The following is a 25,739-nucleotide window of genomic DNA, read 5'->3' as shown; positions in this document are numbered from 1 at the left end:
ATGGGGCAGTAATTACCAGGGTCCGTAGAGGCACCGCCTTTGTGCAGATGTGCACAACTGGACCCTAACCAGGCTGTTGTGCTCACTATGGAAATGTAAAGCAGTGATAGGACTAAAGCCCAGGATACTGTCCACCACAGTGAAAGTACTGAACCACGACACTATACAGTACTACAGTGTTAGGTCAGTATGAACAGATGTTGACAATTGTATGTAAAGTATCCCATGCAAAACCTGCAGGCACAGTATAATCCCTGTTGTGTTCACACAAAAAGCATTTGGACAGTAACTACACAACATGACACAGAACACACAACCATAAACAGGGGATATTTGTTGAAGTTCACACTCCTCCACAAATGTGATGGGCTGCAGAGTTCAACATATGGAAAGCTCACATTGGGCATGCTCACACACTTTGATAAACGAGACATCTTTCACACAACATGCCATGGGAAGGCTGAACTGGGCATGCTCACACATAGTCCAAATATCAGTTTAGCATTTTGCCACATATATCTGGTATATGTACGTGTTATTCCAGTAACCAACAACATTATAGCAATCTGACCAGTGCTCACACTTAAATGACTGCAGAGACATACATGATATAGTGGATGTCCCCCATATGCAAACATCGTCCACAGATACACAAGTTGTTCATACAAACAGGTAATGTTATGGCAATAAAGACCTGCAAACACTGCTATCAGCACCAAATAATGTGCATCTGACAGTTAAACATATGGGTGTAGAGGTCAACACTAGGCTGTTTGCCCTAGGGAATGACAGCTTATCCAGAGTGTGTGTGTGTGTGGGTGATTGTGGTTGGTCTGTGTGCAAGTCTGTGTGAGGGTAATGTTCCTCTTAGCAACTGGGAAAACACACCACAGGATGCCCATTCCCCTTTCTAAACACTGATTATGTCAGCACCCTATAAGTATGTCAGAAGAAAAGAAATCTCCCAGTAATGCGAATAGCATGCTCTGCTAATGCGTCCGTCTCTAGTGTCATAACATAGTTAGGTAGGGGTTGGAGTCCAGTAAGTGGCAAGTGTGTGTGAAGGGGGGTTAGTAAGTGTGTATGAAAGGAACATCCCTTTTGGCAACTGTGAAAACACACCACAGGATGCCCATTCCCCTTTCTAAACACCGATTATGTCAGCACCCTATAAGTATATCAGGTGAAAAGAAATCTCCCAGTAATGCGAATAGCGCGCTCTGCTAATGCATCCGTCTCTAGTGTCATAACATAGGTAGGGGTTTGAATCCAGCAAGTGTGTGTGAAGGGGGGTTAGTGTGTATGTAAGTGTGTATGAAAGAAACATCCCTTTTGGCAACTGGGAAAACACACTACAGGATGCACATACCCCTTTCTAAACAATATCACAATTATTTATGGCTTTTGATTCCAGACATGTCATGTGTGTTTTGCTCACACAGAATGCCCATGTGTGCGGGCTGTTTCTCACAATAATGCATGACATCGATTAAACCAGTTATGGCAATGCACACATGATGTATGTGTGTGCCAAATACACATATGTACCTGTGACCTTCAATAGTTACCATGTGTGATGCCTGCCACATGTGAATACATGGTATTTGCACTGGGTAACATTATGACTGTGGTCTTCTGTGCAGGTGCTGCATGTGGGATGTGTATATACAGTGTGAGATGTAGATGCTATCAACATAGTAGTGAGGGATACACACCTTGTCTGGGGCATATAGTCTACATGTTGTTGATGAAGAGGTGCTGCATGTTTCCACCTGTTGTGGGAGTGGTAAGAAGTTGTTCCATAGCAATGCAGTGACCGCATGCTAAGAACCTTTCAGCTAGGGTGTTGTAGCTATAGTAATTCATTAGCATTCAGTAATATGTCAGCATTCCTGGTGAGGGTATGATGCCAACCAAGGTCAGGGTTCTACCAGCCTGTGCCACTTGCTCAGTGAGCCCTTCCATGTTCCCTATCATGTATTCCAGTGAGGGACATCACACATCAGCTGTAGTGGCATGGACAATGACTGAGTCATATGTGTCCATGCATCTGACTGACCTGTATGCTTGTGTTATGTGGTGGACCATAGTGCCCCATGAGCATATCACTGTGACCTTCACCTTGTCCAGCCTAGTGAGCATGACCTGACTGTACTGGACAATAAAAGTACCTAACACAACTGCAGCAGTAGTGTTGTATAGCTGTACAGACTGTGCTTGTTTGGCACACATGATTTGTGTGCTATGTGGTATGCGTGCTGTGTTCAGGCCTAACGTATGCCTGTGTGCCAGCTGCAGAGGTGTCTGCCACTCAGGCAGGATGCCATTCTTAGGCTCCACAAATGGCCCTGTGTGTTCCCGTGCTTGTATTGCTGTCAGTGTAGGTCTACATCAGACTGGTATTGCAGTCACTGTAGTATTTCATGCCACCTGACAGGTTATGCCAGTACTGGGTTCAGAGTGCTTAGTCCACAGTTTGGCTATGTGTTTCCATCTCATACATGTGTTGTACATCCATGGGTAGGGGATAGGGTTGATTGTGTACATGTGGCAGCTGTGACATTACTACATGACTCACATATTCCACAATTGTACCATAGAGGTGACTGACAACTGACCTTTGCACATGCTACCATAGTATTGAGATTGCATTGGTGATTAACAGCACATAGGGCCAATGGTGAACAAGATAAATAGGTTCATACTAGGCTATCTGTCCTAGGGCATTTATAAACCTAGCCAGAATGTGTGTGGCTTTCACCATGCATTGTAAATCTATCTTGCTATGCCCTTTTCCAAGGTTAGTATACTGTGCCTCTGTCCTTTTCCAAGGTTAGTATACTGTGCCTCTGTCTAACAGTGACACAAGTGATACCCAGGGTAAACCTACAATGTCCCATCCAGTCATTAATATTCCTCTTGAAGACAGTCACTGAGTGACTCTGCCTAACCTCTATTGGGATAATATTCCAGAGTGAAGGGAGCCTCTGAGTTATGAATGTGTCCCTCCAGCATGTCCTATGTATATCACTCCTGAGGTTCAAGTCTTTCCAGCGTGTAGCTTGATGGGATCTGGATATTCTGAGGTGCAGCATGACCATTAAGTCAGGGTTTGACGTGGCTTTATATGTCGGGCACAGATTGCCTATGAAGAGGCAGTATGCCACTGAGTAGAGCTGCTGTTTCTTTAACCAGTCAGTATGTGGCATCTGTTTGAGCCCTTTGATCCTCTTGTTGAGGTACTTTTGTGGTCTTTCCAGTTGCTGCAGGTGTCTGGTAAGGTGCATGCCGACAGGGGCATTGTAGTCAATTATGGGCATATGAGGGATGAGTAAAGAGGCACAATGTCCACCCCTGATCTACATGTGAATCCCTTCATGATGATGTGGCCTATATAAAATGTTTTCCTAACCACTTTGGCCATGTGGTTGTCAAATGAGAGAATGCTATCAACTTATGTACCCCAAGGTCCATAATTCCTTCGTCTGCACTTAATGGATTAACACATATGTGGTACTTTGTGGTCACTTTGTTTTTGCCAAAGGGGATGACTATACACTTTTTGGCATTCAGCTTGAGGCCATGGCTGTGGCACAAGTCAGAGGCCCTTTTGGAGGATGCGTGTGTTGGCTGGAGAGTTGATTATGGCGTCCAGTTTGCAGTCATCTGCGACTTGCTCAGCCACAGTCCTTCCATGTTGGCCTGTACCTCTGATAAATATATACTGAACAAGACAGATCCCAGGGCTGAGCCTTGTGGGACACCACTTGTAACTGGTTTTGAGGCTGACATGGCTCCAGCAATTCTAACCATGCGTGTTCTGCCCTTGAGCCATTGTGCAATATCTGTAGTGACATAGGGGTTGATATGTACACTGGTGATCTTCCCTAGACTGCACGAGTGGGGTATTGTATCAAAGGCTTATGCAAGGTCCAGGTAGGCTGTGTAGACCAGGCAGGATCTGCCATTAACAAAGCCAAACTGTGTATGATGACGTGTCTGTAGGTCCCCAATATCTATATTTATGAGGTTCATGATGATCCTTGCCATAGATTTGCAGACCAAGCTATTCAGACTTATGGGGCGATAGTGTCCAGGATCCGTTAAGGCACCACCTAAATGTAGAGGGACCACTGTTGCTGTACACCACTCTTTGGCCACATATTGTGTAGTAAGGCTGGGATTGAACAGTAGTGTTATGTCTGGGTGTAGCTCTTCTTGGAGTTCATGTAGGACACAGCCTGGGACACTGTCTGGTCCCATTTGATGCAGTGTTTATTGCTTTGGAGAGGGCAGCTCTTACCTGAGCATCTGAGATGTCAGGGGGGGCAGCACTCTGCTGGGAGAAATATTTGCCCTTTTGGTGTGGAGGGGGGGAGAAGGTAGCAGTGAACCTGTCCACTAGGATGTTGGCAATGTCTGTGTGTTTGGTATTTCTTGTGACATCTTGGACTACTTCTGAGCATATCTGGGAATTACCACCCAGGTTCCTAACATAACTATAGAAAGCCTTGTGATTATCCTCAGTGTCTTGTGGAATCTGCTCTCAAAGATGGCCTTAGACAATCTTATGAGTGCCTGTAGTTTTCTTCTAATACTCATCTGTGATGCCTTCACATTTTGGGAGTTTGTTGTATCATTTAGTAGCTTCATCCTTCTATTGTATAGTTTGTTTATGGCTGGTGTCCACCACACACGACGTCTGCCTTTGGAGGATTGGGTCTTGCTTTTATTTGGGATTGCATGATCCATGCATTCCTGAAGGTGTCCATTGAATGCCTTTATACAGGTATCTGCAGTCTGGTCCATATTTTCAACAGGCCTGGGGGCTTTGAAGGTTTCCGCATCATTTATGAGGAGTGTGAACATGCTTTACATGAGTTGTTGACTTATTCTTCTGTGCAGGGGGCTGGCCTTGGGATGTGAATATCCAGTGAGATTAGTTTATGGTCTGATCTTACCAGTGAGGGATACACTTCTGGTCTGGAGCATAGAGTCCCCATGTTGGTGATGATCAGGTTCAATATGTTTTCCCCTCTTGTGTGAGTGGTAACAAGTTGTTCCATAGCATATTGGTATATAAATTCCAGTAATCTGTGGGCTAGGGTGTTGGAGCTACAGTCATGCTCCCAGTCTATGTTTGGGTAGTTTAACCCACCCAATATAATGGTGTATGGACAGACCTACATATTTCCAACTGTTTTCAGGAAGGCCAAGTCTTGGTTCTTGTGTTTGTGATGGTGGTCTGTAGCAGGCTATAACCTGGAAGGCAGTTTTACCCATTGTTACTTGCATATGGATAGTCTATGATGTTTGGTGCTTTGCCACCAACCTGGAGGTGTGGGTATCTTGGATGAATATCAATACACCCCCTCCTTTTGTGGTTTTGTGCAAGTTTTGGGCCTGAAAAGCATGGTATGAGGTATAATTTGGTAGTGCTGGAGTGCTGTTGGTAGCCCTGAATCCGGTATCTGTTACTGCACAGATAGCGATGTTCTCCATGCTGAGGAATGTTTTGAGTGTGTGCATCATCAGGTTTAGAGTCCTGCAGTGGCATATACGACTGTTCATGTGGACAGATGCCAGGTAAGTCATATGCAACGTGTCACAGGCAACGTACATGTGCACAGGAGAAACAGTGACATTCTGTCAAGTGAGACATGAACATACATATAGCAAGCTATGCAGATGTCACTAGGAGTCCACAGAAGCTGTGTAACTCTGCATGGCAGGTCGGATCAGTATTCCAGGGTAACTGCAAGGAAACATGCATGCAAACGTAGCTACTGTAAGCAGGGCTGCATGTAGTCCATTGTACAACAAACAAGCTGTACCACTTTCAGTAGGTAACACTGCAAATGCTCACCAGCTGACATATGAATACCTATGTCACCAAAGGTGATACTTACCAGATCACGGACAGAAATGACATGGCCAGACACGCTGCATCCCACATGAACACATATGTCAAGCAACACAGACCTCACAAAGTCAGTGTTCTTAACCGGCACAGCCCATAAGGCCAAACACAATGTGTGACACACCTATAATAGGTGATGCCATAGTCAGACACACTGACGTCCCGCCCTCCAGACTGAGCAAGGTGAGGGTCACATTTAGCTACCTGTTGGGTGATAGAATGTGCCACATAACACAAGCACTCAGGTCACTCCACAGCAAGTACAAGTATGAGGCAGTCATTGTCCATGCTGGTGTGAACAACCTGAGATGTACCTCCCTGGACCACATGGAAAGAGACACAGAGGAGCTCTTACATCACCCTCTCAAACTCAGGAATCCCACACAGCCTTCACAGGAGACACAGGAGAGTATAGATTTCTCTGCAAACACCATCATACTGGGTGGCGTCAACTACCCAAACATAGACTGTGAACATTACTCAAGCCACAATACCCAAGCTCTAGGGTTCCCATAGTTCAGAAACTCTTTAGCTATGGAACAGGTAGTCAACATTCCCACAAGAGGGGAAAATATACTAGACCTGATCATCACAAACATGAGTACAAAATGCTCACCACTTGAAGTATATCCCTCATTGTTGCAATCGAACCATATACTAATCACACTGGAGTACTGGATCCCCCACATATGCAAACCTCAAACACATCGATGTGTGTGTGGGAAATGCCCCTATTAGCAACTGTGACAGTACACTACAGGATGCAGATTCCCCTTTTGAAACACTGATGATGTCAGCACTCTATAACTATATTACCTGAATTAAAGCTCTCCAGTAATTCGTATAGCGCGCTCTGCTAATGCGTCTTTCTCCAGTGTCATAACATAGTTAGGTAGGGGTTTGAATCCTGCAAAGGGAATGTTTGTGAGTTAGTATGAGTGGGGTTTGTGTGTGTGCATAATGCTGTGAGGTAAAAGTGCCTTTTGCCAACTGGGAGAACACACTACAGGGTGCACATCCCTCTTCCTAAACACAGATGATGTCAGCACCCTCCAAGTACAGCATTAGAAAGGATTTCTCCCACTAATGCAAATAGCACACTAGTGTCATAACACAGTTAGGTAGGGGTTTGAATCTTGCAAATGGAAAGTATGTGTTTTAGTGTTAGTGGGGTTAGTGTGTGTGCACAATGCTGGGGGTGGGATGTGGCTTTTGCCAGATGGGGCTATGCACTGCAGCATGCACATTTCCCTTAACACACAGTGATGTTGACAGCACCCTATACAAACAACATGACAACAGACAACTGCCGGTACTCGGTATAGTGCTACATGCTACTGTAACACGCACATGTACCAGAATATACCTAGATAGTGTTTTGAAACCTGAACGTGGCAAGTGTGTGGATGTGGGATGTTTCTGTGTGTGCATTATTGCACAAGAAATGGACTAACTTCTTCATCATCTACAGTATGTGATGGCAGTGTTAAGATGCCTAGGGTATTCTGTGAACGAAACAAAGTCCAGTCTAGTACCCTCTCAGGACATGTGCTTTCTGGGTGTGAGACTGAATACAGCTTCCCAGATGGCCTTTTGACCCCGGACAAACAAAGAAGCCTTTCTCTTTATTTCCATCAAATGTCTCTACGGTCCAGGCTGACTGCAAGGACAGTCCTTCAAGCCTTGGGGTTCATGGCATCTTGTATTCTGGTGCTTCCCAATGCCAAATTGCATATGAGGAAGCTTCAATGGTATCTCAAAATGTATGGACACAGCACTGCCAAGATCTAGACACTGTCATTCAGATAATACCTTGCATTCGAAGGAGTTTTTGTGGTGGGCTCAGGAATGTCACCTAAACAAGGGACTCTCTGTGACCCGGCCAGAGGCGAGTCAGATTCTAACAACAGATGCCTCGGACAAGGCTTGGGGAGCACACCTCAATGGAAAATGGGTACAAAACACGTGGCCTGTCAAACTCCAACATTTGCATATCAACTTGAAGGAAATGTTAGCAGTCCAGTTTGCATTGATGGCTTTCAAAGATTTACTTCACCCAGGGCAGGTGTTGATTCAAACAGACAACACTACTGTCATGTGGTACATCAACAAGCAGGGGGGAACCCATTCTTACCCTCTCTGCAGGCAAGCGATGATTATGTGGGAAACTGCTCTCAATCTACACCTCAATCTTCAGGCAAGGTTTCTACCAGGAGCACAGAACTCCTTAGCAGATGTATTGAGCAGACAAATAGTGGATCCTCACGAGTGGAAATTGGATCCTCATGTATTTCAACAGTTGACAGTGTTATGGGGAACTCCAGACATAGATCTGTTCGCTTCTCCACTAAATTACCAGTTGCCAAAGTTTTGCACAAAAATGTTTCATCACACAGCTTGGAAGGTGGACGCTCTATCATTCAGTTGGAACAATCTGCATGTATATGCCTTTCCACCTCTGCCTCTTCTTCCCAAGGTACTCTTGAAGGCCAGACAAGACAAGCCAACCATGATTTTGATAGCACCGGATTGGCCTCACAACACTGGTACCCACTACTGAGGAGCTTAGTACGAGAACCTCCATGGCCTCTGCCTTTGATTCCGCACCTTTGTCACAAGAGGACAGTCACTCTCAATGTCAAGATTCAGTCTCTACATTTAACAGCCTGGCATATTCTGTTTTAGACTCTGGAGGGTCTCAGCTTCCACAACAAGTTTTGAATGTTATTTTGGAGGCCAGGAGGCCTAGTACCAGGAAAGTTTACGCTGATAAATGGAGGAGATTTTTATTTGGAGCAAAGGAAAGGACTTTGATGTCTCCAAACCTGATTTAAGTGTTGCTCTTCAATATCTTACTGAGTTATTGGACAAGGGTTTGTCTTTCTCCTCAATAAAGGTCCATGCTGCAGCCATTTCTGCTCACTATGATTGTGACCCTCCTTTATTCTCTCATCCTTGGTTTAAGCAATTTCTTAGAGGGGCAAGAATATAAGACCCCACGTGAGAGCTCCTACTCCTGCTTGGGATCTCAATTTTGTGTTGGAAAACTTACTCTACAACCTTTGAGCCTGCAGCTACTGCCGAAGTTAAAGTATTTGTCATGGAAAACTGCTTTTTGTTGGCCATTACCTCTGCAAGAAGGGTTTCTGAATTACAGGCCCTCATGGCAGTGGAGCCTTTCCTGATTTTTCATAAGGATAGGCTATCTTTGCATACTAATCCTTCCTTTATGCCTAAGGTGGTTTCTAGTGTGGCCTTAAATTAAACTATTCATTTGCCTACTTTTTATGCAAACCCCAAAAATAAAGGGGAGAAAATTTTGCATACTTTGGATATTCACAGGCAGTTGCGTTATTATTTGAGCAGAACCAAGGAGTTCAGACAGTCTCAGCAATTGTTTGTTTCTTTTGCTTTGGGTTCACAGGGTAAACCTGTTTCAAAACAAACTATTTCTAAATGGATTGGGTTTTGTATTTCTTTCTGTTATTCCCATCATGGTAAGGAGATTCCTGCTGGAATCAGGCCTCATTCCACTAGGGCTACTGCTACTTCTAATGCCTTTCTAAGGGGGTAGCTACAAAGACATTTTGGAGGCAGCTACTTGGAGTTCAGTGCATACCTTTTCTAAACATTACCACCTTCCTCTTTATTCTAAGTCTAGGGCTGGATTTGCCACTGCAATTTTACAGGGCATTTTAGCGCCCCTAATGCTTTATGATTTTACCATCCTCCCTTTCCGCTGTTTTGGGATTCTACCCATAAGTAAGGACTGCAGCAATGTGAGATGAAGAACATAGTGCAGTTTTGTACCTACCATAAATGTAGATGTTCAAGATCCACATTGCTGCAGTCCAATTTACCCTCCCTCCTTCCCCACTGTAGTTAGACTTGGTGCTATGCTTTAGGTGATGGTTGTTGTTGGGCATGTTTTTGGGAGGTATTTTGTTTTTGGCTGTGGCCTTTCTGGTTTGGCCTTCTGACATCTGGGGCAAGAAAAGACTGAGGATATGACGTCGGTCATGCGCCTTTATACCCTGACGCTCTGATGTCAGATATAGGCGCCCATGACCGACGTCAGCCTAATACTTTGGTATTCGGGCCGACCGAGGACAGCGGACTACCCATAAGTAAGGACTGCAGCAATGTGGATCTTTGAACATCTACATTTATGGTAGGTACAAAACTGTACTTTTCCTGTAGTGAGTGTGTATGGATACTGACACCTACCACTATATTTCATATGTATTAATATATATATATATATATATATATATATATATATATATATATATATATATATATATATATATATATATAATTAGCAGGGCTGTTTCTGTTAACACTAAACTAGTATGGGAATCCAGTAATTCGGGCATTAAAAATCCACCTGACATGCTTTGGGTAGTACACATCCTATATTGCCTTTATATTGATTCCTACTATTACATGTTATATTTATTTTAGCACTATGTTCTTGTATGAAAGTCCTGGCTTAGTGGTAGGTCATACAGACTAGTGTTACCAGGGTCCTGGGTTCGAGACTGACAGTGGGACTTTTTTTTCTTTCAGGATGAGTACAGGACCTGTCAATCAAAGTGCTGAAGCCACCTTTAAGCAGTTAAAAGGGTTAGTAAGTCTCACAGGAGTCAGGCTGTGTTGCAGATTCTGGTTGCTGCATTTATCTTCACTGTTTCCTGTAGTGAGTGTGTATGAATACTGACACCTACCACTATATTTCATATGTATTAATATATAAATATATATATATATATATATATATATATATATATATATATATATATATATATATGTATGTATGTGTACATATACATACTTTCATATATGTACATTACCTTACATTATTATGCACAAGCTACCAATTAACAGGGCTGTTTCTGTTAACACTAAACTAGTATGGGAATCCAGTAATTCAGGCATTAAAATTCTACCTGACATTAAAATTCTACCTGACATGCTTTGGGTAGTACACATCCTATATTGCCTTTATATTGATTCCTACTATTACATGTTATATTTATTTTAGCACTATATTCTTGTATGAGAGTCATGGCTGAGTGGTAGGTCATACAGACTAGTGTTACCGAGGTCCTGGGTTCAAGACTGACAGTGGGAATTTATTTTTCTTTCAATCAAAAGTGCCTAAGGCACTTTTAAGCACTTAAAACCAGGTCTGCGCTCGTTTGCGCGGAGCTCATGCATGCGCACTGGCGGTTAGCTCCGCGCACACCCGTGCTATTTTCTTTGAAAGAAAAGAAAAAGGGGTGACAGGAAAGTGGTGAAAAAGGGGTCACAAAGAGGGTAAAACAGTCGGGAAACAAGCTTGGAATTTGCAGGAAGGATGTAGGTGAGGCCCATAGCTGCCCATGTCTTTCTCAGCAACAGCTGTGCATTTGTATGCAATTTGGTGTGACATTTAGAACCTTCCACCCCTGAGAGAGGTGTCAGGACAACATTAATACCTGTTGTACAGCCAGTTGTAATTAACAGTTTCAATGTCCAGCGGACATGTGTGCAACATGGACAGCTATGTATGGGGCGTAATTTTTTTGTGGGTACAGAGTGCCCTTTTTTTTGTTTTTTTTTATCAGGTGAGAGTGGTATGTCAGGTGAGGTAGTCGGTATAGCTGGGGAGGTAGGTTGGGTAGGTTAACAGACAAGACAGACAAGACGCATACAGGGGCGGTGTATGACACGTGGGGGGATTACACAATTGACTGGGACGGAGGTTGGGATATCCAGGGCACATGAGCCCACAGATGGCAACAGTGGAACTGATATCCCCACCCATAGGCAGTTGCCACTGTTCCTTCACAGCCCAGGATGGGGCTGTGCTGGGGGCTGTGCAGGCGGGATAATGGGCATGCCCGTTAGCTGTGCCACCCGGGCCTCAAGCTGGCATAGGGGCCCAAGAACAGAGTCTTGGATCTCCCTTCGCACCACAGACCGGACACCTTGGAGGGTGAGTGGATGGGCTCCTCCAGCCACGCTTGCAGAGGGTGGACGGGCCCCATCCCTGCAGCTTCCACCCGAAGGTGGCACAGGGCCACCAGAGGAGGGTCCAGCCTGGGCACTAGTGCCAGGTGCAATCGCCAGCTGAGGTGGGAGAGGTGGGTCCGCTGGGACCCGCCTTCCCAAGCGTTCTGGGTTTGTGAGTATGTTATGTTAGTTTGGGTTAGTAGCATATTATTCCATTGAAATTAGTTGTAACAGCATGCATTGGTATTCCCATTAAACAAACACCCAGATATTAACACCATTGAACAACGGGTATATCAATATCAGGGGCATTATTTGAATAGAAATACACAATCAAACAACATGCAGGGTTGATTAATGGCAACAGGCCATCAGGTTTGCAGGTATGAACAGGGCACATGCAACAACGAACATGCATATATTTTTGAAACAGGACAAATGTCCATGGTTAATGAAATGTTCACATACCAATATTTAGTGAGTTTTTTAATTTGCAATTATAGGGTGGGGTGGGGAAAGAAAAAAAATGATGACACATTCATACATTATACATTACTATACATTTGTAATAGAAACACAATTAACACAATTAACTTGTGGGTGATAGTTTCAAAATGATTCTTTATTGACTGTCATGCTAGACCTGTTACAGATACATCACTATCCTAGTTATTGTGACTTTGATCAGATACATCCTCCTGCTACACTTTGATGACAGGGCAGGGGACAACTATGGGTGTTTAGTATGTCAGACAATCATTCATTCTGTCTGAAAATTGTTGACTGTCATCACCATATACAGATTTTGGCTTAAACATTCAAGATTCAAACACACTGCAATCAGTTTGGGATGTTACTTTTTAATTCCCACGTGCATGTAGTTCTGTAGAACCACACTGAAGCTTATATATTCAGGGGTTATTGCTACTTTATTTATTGATACATGATCCTTTCAGTCACTCTCACACATCCTGCTATTTCACAGCTCAGGTTAGTACTTCTAGGCTTTTTTCACATATTAGACCTGTGGTGATTCAAACACTTTCCAGCAGCTTCACTTCTGTCATGATTCAGCATTTCAACAGGGGATATATCTCACATGTGATTAACTCTGCTTCTGAGGCTGTACTCTTGAGACTACTGCAGGTTATACTACATTTAATTAATGGTGGGACATCTGTATTACAGAACTATTTATTTCTATCAATTATATTTCCAGTTTCACTTGCATACTGATGAACTTGTTGCAGCCATACCTGCAGACTTTCACTTGTTGCTTGCACATTCTATTACTTTTAATCAATGCACTGCAGTGTTCTGCTACGTGCTACACTATTAATATTTATTTACAAGTACTAGGTGGGGTTACTAACCTGCATGGTGGCGCATGCACCAGCCTCGGTCATGCCCTTCGATTCATAGAGCGGACACCTGCAGCTGTAATACAAAACAAGTAATATTGGAATACACATCTCCATGGTATCAGCTAGTTGAATTCCTTACATACATAAGTAAAATGTAACTTACTCAGTAGTGGGGCGTTGGGCATATCCCGGATCTCCTGGATCCATTGGGTCAACTGGTCTTCTTTCCGCCTTCAGGTCCGCATGGTGGTGACGGACCTGCTCACCAGTACGTGGAATCCCAGTAGCACTAGTGAGATCATGAGCCAACTGGTCCCATGCCTCCGCCCTGTATGCTCCCCATGAGACCTGGCCCTGCATGAGTTGGGCCTCATGATGGTGAACTAGGAGCCAGACCATGTATCTGGACTCCTCAACGCCCCACCGCTGTGCTCGAAAGCAACGTCCCTCCCCTACTCCACTCATTCTGCCTGCAGGTCTATTCTACAATCGTTTCTGCTGTGTATTCCCGCCTATGGGGCTTATATATGCCGATTTTCCCGCACATTTCTATGATTGGCCGTTTTGGAATTGTATCTACTTCACAGAAACTGCTTTCATTTTGGATTATATCCTATATATATGCTATTTCTACATTTCTAAGTACTGCTGTCATGCCTTAGTGGTTTAGTACCTTGACTCTAGTGCATGGTATCCTGGGTTCGAATCTGACCACTGATTTTTAATTTTCATGTCTGTCTAGAAATGAGTTGAGGACCTGTCAATGAAACATGCCAAAAGCACTTTTAAGCACTTAAAACCAGGTCTGCGCTCGTTTTCGCGGAGCTGAAGCATGCGCACCGGCGGTTAGCTTGTGGGAGCGACGCGCACCTCTGCGCCAACGGTGTGCGCTGGGTTAAACCTTAATTGGCTAGTAACACACATGTTCAGCTAAGCACAGCTAGTTGCACACAGTTTGAGCCTGTTAAACCGGTGCTTAGCTATGGGCAAGCAATTTGCAGCCTTTGAAACACTACTCAGCTATGGGCACTCTGTCTCACAGCAGCTTAGCTATCACTACATTTCTAAATAATTTTATTATTATATTACTTGAAATATATGCTCCATTTCATTCCATTTTACAAAAGGAAATACTTTTACATTTGTACAATACTGTCAGGGGCCTTTTTAGTGCTTATTTACAAAAAAAAAAGGGTTGTTGTGTGGGCTCGAACCTTGCCTGCCTGCTCTTAAGCCGACAACTCTACCGCTATGCTATTACTTCTTGGCTTACTTTGCATATTTAGTTCTTATATCCTTTTCCACTGATTGCTAACTGCAGTTGTGATAGTAGCACACCCGCGCACACAGTAGCAAACATTTACGGGGTTTAAAAAAAATAAAACATTTTTTATTTTCATTTTATAACATCTGTTCACTTTTTACATTGCTGGTCTGTGGGGGCATGTGTTGTGTAGTGTGTTTATTCACATTTCCATGGCCTCTGTCGTGGCTGTTTACTTTCAGCCATTCTAGACTTCCGGGGGCGTGTCCGCTTGCAGGGCTTAGCCTACGGACACGCCCCCTACTGTCTTACACGGACCGTGTAAGAGTTACGGTGTGATTCAGCATGCCTCATGCACCTCATGCATATGCATGACATGCTGACATCACACCGTTTAACTGCAGCCTCCGTGTAAAAGTTATAACTCTTACACGGAGGCTTCCTGAATCTGGCCCAACATTTATATTCTGTGCAGTGTTTAATTTCTTGCGTGTGTCGCTGTGCGTTCTCACAATATTTTACTGTAGTCATTTTCATTTAGATTTGTTCTGTTCACTTAGCATCAGCAAACTCTGAATTTTTGCTTCCTTTGAGACAACTGGAATTTTTTAAAATTCTGCTTTATTCATCATCCAGTACAAAAAAAAAATACAAATCCACTCCTTATAGAATGAAATTTCAAACTTTAACCTAGAAGCTGGGTAATATTGATGCAACAGTCATCTCAAAATGTGATGCATATTAATATGTATTAATTTGGGTTATAGTAATACAATTTAATTCTTTAATTCATAACCACCCTGCAAAACATAACCACAAAGGGCATACATATGTATTTGCATTTGTTACTTGCATAGTTTAGCGCAATATATTGGAATAAGCTGTGCATATTTTTAATCCTGACTATTTCTTATGCCTTTTAAATCCTCTTTTCCTCTAAATTCAGCCAAATCTGTATCTATTTCCAATATATCTTAGTGGGTTGAACACATCACCTCACCTTCATTTAATTTTGTGGGTTGCTTCCTTCTAATATTCCCTCCATGAGCACACGCACAGTAGTGCCTCATCAGTTGATTATGGGACAGCTTAATGATGGGGGGGGGTCATCCTAGTTTGCCTTGTCTCTCCTCACAATTATACTTCACTTTCTGTTTTCAAATACAGCTCTTTATTAATAGTGGCCATAGCACTTTTTGTATTACTGTTTGTAGTGGGTCATACCTCATATTGTACACCTTAAGTGTTTAATGTTAAATGTACAATGCCGTCCACATTCATCCTGTATAGGCAGCCAATACACCGAAGAACTTTCCCCATAAACATTACATTCATCCATAAGTTGCACCTCGTACATGTTGTTCATTTCCAGCATATCGTATGAATACCTTTAGCCTGTCTCGTACCTACTTTCTTCAAGAAAGGAAATTTATTTTTGCTAGGTCCATCTGTCAGGATAGCTAACGAGAGACGGCACAAATTTTAAGCATTTCTGTTAACTGGAAGTCTCATAGGTTCATAGGTATACTAGGCTATCTGCCCAAGGGCATTTATAAGCCTAGCCCATAGTTATGTGGCTTTCGCCACCCCTTTAGTTTGAATAAAACTATGCCTATTATTTTGCTGTGCCTCTGTCAAGCAGTGACACTGAAGTAATCCCTGGGGTATATCTGCGATCTCCCATCCATTGGTCAAAATTCCTCTTGAACAAGGCCAGCAAGATGCTCTGCCTCACATGTACCAGGATTTTGTTCCACAGCATAGGGAGTCTCTGGGTGATGAATTTGTCCCTCCAGCACGTTCTGTTAATAACCGTGTCAAGGTTTAAGTCTCCCGCCCTTGTGGTTCTGAGGGATCTAGATTTTTTGAGGTGAAGCATATTCATCAAATCTGGGTTTGACATGTCCTTATATGTCAGGCACAGGTCACCTCTGAGCAAGCGGTATGAGACTGAATAGAGCTGGAGTTCTTTCAGTCGGGCAGCATAAGACATATTTTTGAGACCCTTTATCCTTTTGGTGAGGAACTTTTGGGGCCTTTCCAGCTGCTGCAGGTGTCGGGTCAGATACATTCCGATTGGGGCATTGTACTCAATTATAGGTCTAATGAGTGATGAGTACAGGGGGACGATGACCTCCCTTGATCTAGATGTGAATCCCTTCATGATCAGGTGGGCAATGTAGAAGGTTTTCCTAACTACTTTTGCAACATGAGTGTCAAACGAAAGGCTACTGTCAACCTGGGTCCCCAGATCCCTGATGACTTCTTCTGTGCTCAGTGGATTGCCACCTATATGGTAGCTAGGGGGTAACCTTGTTTTTCCCGAAGGGTATGACTATGCATTTCTTGGCGTTTAACTTTAGGCCATGGCTCTGGCACCAGTTATCCGTTTCTGTGAGGCCCTTCTGAAGGATATCTGTGTCAGATGTGTTTTAAACTATGGCGCCCAGTTTGCAGTCATCTGCAAACTTTGTCAGCCATAACCCTCCTGTGTTTGCTTGCACTTCAGAAAAGTAGATGCCGAACAAGAGTGGACCCAGGACTGAGCCCTGTGGGACACCACTTGTGACAGGCTTTGAGTCTGACATGGCTCCAGCAACTCTGACCCTGTGGGTTCTGTCACTTAGCCAGTTTGCAACCCATCTTGTGATGTATGGGTTTACATTCAAGCTGATGAGTTTTTCGATGATACCTGAGTGGGGTATTGTGTCAAGGCCTTGCCAGGTCGAGGTAGGCTGTATGGACTGCCTTTCCTCATCAATGGCCTTGGTGACTGTCTCAAAAGTCAACCAAGTTTAAAAGGCATGATCTGCCTTTGACAAAGCCAAACTGGGTTGGATCCAAAGTCTGCAAGTTCCCTATGTCTTTATTTATGAGTTCCATTATGATCCTCTCCATGGCTTTGCAGATAAGGCTTGTCAAGCTAATGGGACGGTAATTACCAGGGTCGGTGGAGGCACCGCCCTTGTGAAGTGGGACCACAGTCGCCGTGCGCCACTCCTTGGGTACGTATCCTGAGGTGAGGCTAAGATTAAACAGCTGTCCTAACTGCGGGTTTAATTCCTCATTGAGTTCGTGGAGCACACAGCCGGGGACACCATCCTGTCCCATGGATGCTGTGTTTTTTGCCTTGGAAAGGGCAGTTCTCACCTGGGTGTTGGAGATGTTTGGGGGGCTACAATCCTCTGTTATAGATATCTAGATCTCCTTTGGGGAGAAGTTTGCACTGAACCTGTCAGCCAGTATGTTGGCAATGTGTGTAGGTTCAGTAATCTTCACATCATTTTGAACTAATTCTGAGCATATCTGGGAGTTTCCTCCTAGGTTTCTAACATAGCTAAAGAAGGCCTTATGATTGTCTTTTGAGTCCTTGGCGATTTTTCTCTCAAAATTTGCCTTGGATGATTTTATGAGAGCTCTTAGTTTTTTACTTATAATGATCAAAGGTGTCTTACCTTTCAAGGATTTTGCTCTATCTTGTAGTAGCTTCCTCCTTTTGTTGTAGAGCTTGTTTATGGCTGGGGTCCACCAGACTGGACGCTTGCCTTTGGTACAAAGAGTCTTAGTTTTGTTTGGGATTGCCTGATCCATGCAGTCCTGTAGGTGCTGGTAGAAGGCATTTGTAAGTGATTCAGCGGTTTGAGTAATGTTTACCACTGGCTCTGGGGCCTTAAAGGAGACCACGCTAGTTTTTAGAAGTGTGAAGTCGGCTTTTGAGAAGTTTTTCACTGTGGTCTTTTTTATTTCAGGTGGGGCGGGATGAGGACCTCCAGCGAGATTAGTTTATGATCTGATCTCACCAGTGAGGGGTATACTTCCGGTGTTGAACATTGTGATCCCATGTTCGTGATGATGAGCTCAAGTATGTTTTCTCCTCTTGTGGGGATGGTGACTAGTTGTTCCATGGCATTTGAGTTTATGAACTCCAGGAACCTTTGGACTAGAGTGTTTGGGCTTGAGTAGTGTTCCCAGTCTATATTAGGGTAGTTGAAATCACCTAGTATGATGGTGTTTGGAGATGCATTTATCCCCTCCAATGTTTTCAGGAAGGCTATGTGAGGTTCCTGAGTTTGAGAGGGTGGCCTGTAACATGCTACAAATTGCAGAGCAGTTTTCCCTATGGTTAATTGCACCTGGATGGTCTCCGATGCATCGTGCGTTGCCACCAACCTTGAGGTGTGGGTGTCCTTTATGAATATGGACACCCCCCCCCCTCCTTTCTTGGTGTTGTCTGGATTTTGGGGCCGGAACGCATGATATGAGGTGAAACCTGATAGTGCTGGGGTGCTCTCAGGAGCCATGAACCAGGTTTCTGTCACAGCACAGACATCGATGTTCTCCATACTGAGAAGGGCCTCGAAAAGTGCATCTTGAGATTGAGACTTCTGGCATTGAGCAGCATTACCCTTAGTTTTTTCCTTTTTGTGTTCTAAGGTGGTAGGTTTAGAATTTGAGCCTTGCCTAAAAAGGCACTATGGGGTGGCAAGAGCCTTTGCCAATATCCGGAAGCCTAGGGGTGACAGGTGCAAGCCGTCCCTTGCAGCAGCGTGGCTTGTCCAGCATGTCATCCCAGGCAGACAGACATTGATCCCCTTTGAATGACACCAGAATTTAAGCCAATTATTAAAGCTGATCATCTTATCACTGTATTGTGGCATCATTCTAGGTGAAGGTAGGATACTGCTCAAGGTCAGGGTCATACCTGCCTGGGCTACATAATCAGAGAGCTCCTCAATGTCTCTTTTCATGTAGTCCAAGGAGGTACGCCTCAGGTCGCTGACACCAGCGTGGACAATGACTGAGTCGCACTTGTACCTGCTGTTGAGAGACCTGAGTGCTTGCGTTATGTGGCGGATTCTAGTGCCCGACAGGCAGCTTACTGTGACCTTCTCCTTACTCAGTCTGGTGAGCGGGACGCCAGTGTGTCTGACTATGGAGTCACCTATGACAAGTATGTTTGGTGTTGTATTTGGCCTTAAGGGCAGTGACTGCTTTGCACACTGATTTTGTTGTTTATGTGTTGTTTGTGTGGTGTATTGAGTTTGCAGTTGCTTGGGTGTCTGCTTTGGAGGCCTCTGCTGTTTAGGTAAATTTTACTCAGAGCCTCCGAGTATGTCTTGGTGTGTTTATGTGTTTGATTCAGTGGTGTGGTTGAGTTATGTGAGACTGGTATTGTGGTGTGTGTAGTTGCCTTCTCCTCTTGCCTGGTCTTGCCAGTCCTGAGTTGAGAGAGCTCAGCCTCCAGTCTGGCTAAATAGCTGCATCTCTCACAAGTGTTAGTGTTACGTGGGAGGAGGAGAGGGTTGTCCGTGTACATGAGGCAATTGTAACATTGTCTCAGAATTCCCAGATTCACCAACTGGGCAGGAGAGGACGCCAGCATCTGACCCTTCGACATGCTAGAAATAATTATGAGTTGGTATGAGACAGAAAAGTAGTGGGCTTAGCAGGGAAGTGAGCACTCCTGGGGGGTTTTGCTAGTGAGAGATTTGTATAATATAGGAGTGCTTGACCTGCAAGGAGAATGCTTATAAGACAAGGGATATGCTTATAAGACAAGTGCTGAGCTTTTTGAGAAGAAAAAGCTATTTGGAACATGTGCTGCACTTTTTAGTGAAGGTGTAAACTGTTTAGGTTCCTAACAGAGCAGTTCTAAGGGAAAAATTGAAGAACAGACTTTCTGGAGCCAGAAAGAGTTTAACCTTGTTTAACCGGCGCTGCCCGATGCTGCTCTAGTGGCAACTCCGCGCTAAAAGGGGCTGGAAAGAAGCAGGAATAGACCCAAAATGGACAATAAAACTACAGTTTCAAGTCGGTAACCAGCTCTACGGGGGGCAGGGAAGTCTGTAAAAAAGCTATGGCGACCGAAAATATAAATGCTGATACTTTACTTTCTGAGGCCTCGAGGTCAGACAATTTGGTTGTAAATATATCAGAATATGGTTTGAATGTTTCTGAACTATCGGTTCTTAATAAGGGATTAGGTTTCATTCCTTCACACAGCAACGATGTCACAGACATCGTTGTTGATGTTAAGAAGTTCACAAGGAGTTTAGCTCTTAAACTGATATATGGTAAGCAGGACGAGCAATCTGCTAACAACCACACTTTATTCAGGAAGCCGTCCACATTTGTTCCACAGCAACATCCACTTTTGGATGCTTTTGAACAAGCCGTGGAGGATGACTTGTTTAAACTTTACAATGACAATAAAGCCAAATCTCATTTTGTTAATTTGACATACAATGAAAAACGAGCTTTGGACAATTTAAGGTGTAATGAAGTTATTACAATTAGACAAGCAGACAAAGGTGGCGCTGTCGTTGTAATGGATAGTTCTGTATATTGTGAGAAAATGAATGCTATGCTTTCTGACAGTGAGACTTATTTACCTCTACCCAGATATAGTTTGAATAGTCTTATCAAAAAAGTTCATGCTATGTTGTATGATTTGATACTAACCAATGTAATTGATAATGATTTATACTTGTATCTACTAGTTGATAAACCTCTAGTACCCTCTTTTAGGGGTCTCCCTAAAATACACAAGAACGCAATAGATCCACCATTGCGCCCAATAGTTTCTAGCCGAGGCTGGCTCACAGAGCCTCTCTCGATTTATCTTGACAAGACACTGAAACCCATTGTTCTGGAATTTAAGCACATTCTGAAAGATACTACTAATTTCCTAGAGAACCTAGCAAATTTTGATCAATCCTTTTCTTCCCATGATGATTATCTATTGGTAACTTTAGATGTTAAATCATTGTTTACCTCAATCCCCAATGGCATAGGTTTGGAGTACATTAGAGCTGTTCTTACACATAGTAAGCTCACACCTCACATGGTGGACAGATGTGTGTCTTTACTTGAAATAATTCTTGAGAACAACGTATTATGTTATGAGAATACTTATTATCTACAAGTCAAAGGTGTAGCGATGGGCACTCCATGTGCCAACGCTTATGCGAATTTGGTGTTGGCACATTGGGAACAGTTATTTGTGTTCAATAACAACTCTGGATTTTGTAACTCGTTGAAATTCTATAATAGGTTTGTAGATGACGTGTTCCTTCTGTGGGGAGGAACAGTTGAGCATCTTTCTGATTTTATTGATTATCTCAATGCTACAACTGATTTCTTGAGTTTTGACCACAATTACTCGAATGAGCGGATTGATTTCCTAGATGTGAGTGTTTTTAAGAATGATCATGGCTTCGATACTGAACTTTTTAGGAAGAATTGCTGGAGGAATAATCTACTACACAGGGAGAGCATGCATCCACAACACATATATAGGAACATCGTCAAGAATCAAGCCTTGAGGGCTTCTAGATTGACTTCCACACACACAGCATACCAACATCAGAAAACAGATTTAGCCAACCATTTTGTATCTAGGGGCTATAATAAGAATTGTGTGTTTGAAGCTATTTCAGAATGTGACACTAAGAGAGGCAATGAAGCTGCACCTATTATTAAAAGACACACATTCCAGCGTTCAGATTCCATACGAACACCAAGGTCCAACCCCAATAGGATTATTATTCCTTACACTAACAGGAACAAACACATCCTAAAGATTTTCAACAAGCATTGGAATCTCCTTATGATAGATGATGACATAAGGTCCCTAGTAGACAGTACACCTCGTGTAGCCTATAGGAATATGCTTTCATTAAATAGGTTACTTTGCTACGACAAACCACACGTTACTGAGCGGAAGAGCACACGATGTGGCACTTTCGCTTGTTCATCTTGCAACCAGTGTAGATATGTTGCCAATACTAACAACTACACACATCCTGTTACACACAGGAATTATATGTTTAAACACAATGCGAGTTGTAGATCCACTAATTTGGTCTATTTAGCTGATTGCCAAATATGTAGGAAGTTCTACGTAGGCATGACAACCAGATCCCTAAGAGAACGTATTAGGGAGCATATCTACGCCATATCCAGAAGTAACATATTGAATGCCCTAGCTAAACACACAGTAGAATCAGGTGACAATCACACATTTAAATTCCTGGTCCTTGAATTGGTGAATATTGATGGGAGACTAGGTAACATAAAGAATAGAATTGAAGAAAGGGAAGGCAAGTGGATTGTTAAATTACAAGCCCATAAATTCGGGCTTAATGAGAGGCTCACTATCAAGCCATTCTTAGCCTCAAGACCTCTGAAGCATTAGTGTTCATAAATATATCTTATGTATAGATATGCTTTTTGTTTTAGATGATTGATGTTTTAACCTAGATTGTATTTCATGTTTTTATGTCTGTTTTTATGTCTGTCTCTTTAAGTAAATTTATGACATCATGACAGTTAGTGTTTTAAAAAGAGTGAGTTTCAGCATTTTCTTTATGTCTGATGAAGCGTTGGGTATCAACGCGAAAGCGCTTACTACTTGCTACCTGCTGCAGTTTTATTATCTGTAATAAACGAGGATTTTATTCACCAAGAAGACCCTCTGGGTTTATTTGATGTTTCATTTTTGAATTCAGCTCATGGTGCACTCACTCCCTTTTTTTCTGCTGATTTGGTGTTTCTGAGGAGAGTGCTTTACCCGGCAGTGTGTTTCTTTTTGCTCCACAATTTTCAGTTCTTCCCCATTTTTGAGAGCGGTCTGCTATTTAAAATAAATATCTTCCCATGCACAGCTCCTCCTGGAGAGCAGGATTGTTTTTCCAGATCTCAACTTTGGCCCTGTAGTTTCACTGTGTAGTTGCCTTTTGTGTGTGTGTGTGTGTGTGTGTGTGTGTGTGTGTGTGTGTGTGTGTGTGTGTGTGTGTGTGAGAGATAGGTGCAGTGCACTTACTTTCTAACCCCCACCCTGATGTGGTGATGTAAAATGACTATACAGGCAACTTCACACTGTTGAATTGTATGTCTGCCACATATTACCTGTCTAGTTTTGAGTACTGTGCAAATGGTTTCTACCTCAAGTCAGTCCTTTTTACCTGAGATGTTGTACTTTTTGATATCTTAATACAGATTTTTACAGCAGAACTGGCCCATCTTTCTGAGTGAGCATTCTTCTGAAGCTAATAAGTTGTTTGTCATCTTAGACCCATAAAGTAGCTTAGTAGTCTGAAAGAGCTGGATGACCCTATTGTAAGGTCAGTGTTGATCTAGTAAAAGATATCTTGTCACCTTGGTTTCTTTTTCTGTTTTTATTAGTATTAGTATTGCCCTTTGGAAAGGAGAAATGGCTCATGACCGGTCAGTTCTTCTGTTTCTGGACAGTGATATATGGGTTTCAGATGGATATTTTCCTGTTTACTGTTGGAGTAAAGCTGGTTTCTGACGTCGCAGATTTTATTTATTTCCTTTGTCGGCTTTTCAGCCTGCTGTACAATCTCCCCATAGTTAATAGCATGTGTCTCAACAAAGCATCTGTTGTAGATATATGCTCATCACTATTGACTCTTGTATTGTTTGTGATCCAATTTGAAAATTAATAGGTCTGTTTTAGTACACCCAGTTAAAAAAAAAAAAAAAGCTCAAGTAAACAAGTCCTGCTTTGGAGGACTGTATATGGAGAGATTACCCTGCAATGGCAGATTAATCTAATCTATGCTTGACATTCCTTGTGAAGACTCCTACATGGCCTTTGTAAAGCATTCTGTCCTCCCTTGAAAGGAAGAGGATCTATATTCAACATATTCTATCATCCTGCACTTGATTGACATTTGACATATTCGTTTCCCTAGGTTAAATCATTTATCTGCTTTTCTCAACCTGTTTTTGCCCAAACATCAACCGTGTGAGTTGCTCTTAGCTGTATGGAAAGTAAATTCAGATTGCAGAATCTGGATTTTGTGTTCTGGAATCAAAATCCCAATGCAACATTGAGAAAGATCATGCTGTTCTTTATTGTTGATAGTAACTGCGTACTTTTTTTGCAGTGCTTGAAATGCGGTGATTATGCTCTGATAACTGGAAAACGACAAATCAGTTGAGCATTAATGTAGTGAAAGACCAAATCTTAACAAATGTTAAGCATCTTCTGCTTAACTTGTTAAGTTCAGGTCTCCTGCTAGGCAGTCAAATCTGCCACTACTGACCAGCAAATGACAATGGCAGAATAAAAACATATTTGTTTCTGCCTGCTGTCTGTGCCAGTAATGTGTCCCTGACTTACAAACTTAGAAAGTTGTTACAACAGGATTTGTGTTAGCCTGCATTTTCTGAAAGATACGATGTCTGAAACGCAAATGTATATTATTTATTTGAAAGTGACTTGTCAGAAAACCATAGATTTTTATGAGAAAAGACCAAATATGAGACAAAAATCTGGACAGTTGAGATTAAGGCAAGGTGAGTGTAAATGTAAGAGACATTTTTTACACTCTTTGACAGCGTTCTGTAAATGCTTTACAGCTTTAAAAGCCACTTTTTTCTGTAAATAGTAGAGTATGGAGCAGATAAAGCTTTGTGCACTAAGAATTATGATTGGGACTGTGATCATAACCTGGTTATGCCTTCTCAACATGGGTGCTGAAATTTACCTCTCAAGCTTTGCTGTTGAGGTGAATTTCTTGGTATCCATGTCTCAAACGCATAATAAGCAGGTTATAGTTTACCCACTCATAATCCTTTTATATTGTAAAAGCATTACTTCCAAAGTCCTTTTGGCGCTGCTTGCTACAATAAGTAAGATGGCGTGACAGTACCTCTCTTGCCTTCTTTCCATCTTTCACCCACCACTAAGTAGGTTTATTCATTTTTTTTCCCCTCTGAACTTTTGTAATTGTGTGCCTTTTACATTTCAGTGAATTGTGACTTGCAGAAACATTTATGCAATGTGTTCTTTGTTTATTCTTTCTCCATGTAAACACTTTGCAGATGCAGATGCGATTTGATGGTAGGCTGGGTTTTCCAGGAGGCTTTGTGGACTTGCGAGATCATTCACTGGAGGGAGGCTTAAATCGTGAGCTGTCTGAGGAGATAGGCTACAATATTGACTCCTTGGGTGTGACAGAGGCTGATTACATGAGCTCTCATGTGACTGAGACCCCACAAAAAATTGTGGCACATTTCTACACAAAGAAGCTGACACTGGCGCAGCTGCATAACATTGAAATGGATGCAGTCCAAGCGAAGGACCATGGCACAGAGGTAGGAGCCAGAGCATTAGCATTTTTACCATCCAATTATAGCTAAGATTGTATTTGCTACTCCAGCT

The 25,739-nt window shown here is 42.8% G+C and overlaps 1 protein-coding gene across 1 annotated transcript in view; it reads left to right on the top strand.

The window, feature by feature from the left end:
• The window catches only part of LOC122809117 (U8 snoRNA-decapping enzyme-like), a 60,016-nt gene that overhangs the window by 27,259 nt on the left and 7,018 nt on the right, over positions 1-25,739 (top strand). The window contains exon 2 of the mRNA XM_044080367.1: positions 25,400-25,672. Coding sequence (XP_043936302.1) covers positions 25,400-25,672 — 273 coding nt within the window. The remainder of the gene's footprint in view (positions 1-25,399; positions 25,673-25,739) is intronic.

This window comes from Protopterus annectens, chromosome 8.part0 (genome assembly GCF_019279795.1).
Source record: "Protopterus annectens isolate FY-2018-M chromosome 8.part0, PAN1.0, whole genome shotgun sequence".
NCBI lineage: Eukaryota > Metazoa > Chordata > Ceratodontiformes > Protopteridae > Protopterus > Protopterus annectens.
Note: the sequence above shows the minus strand (reverse complement) of the source record. Positions and strands in the feature narration are given on the sequence as shown.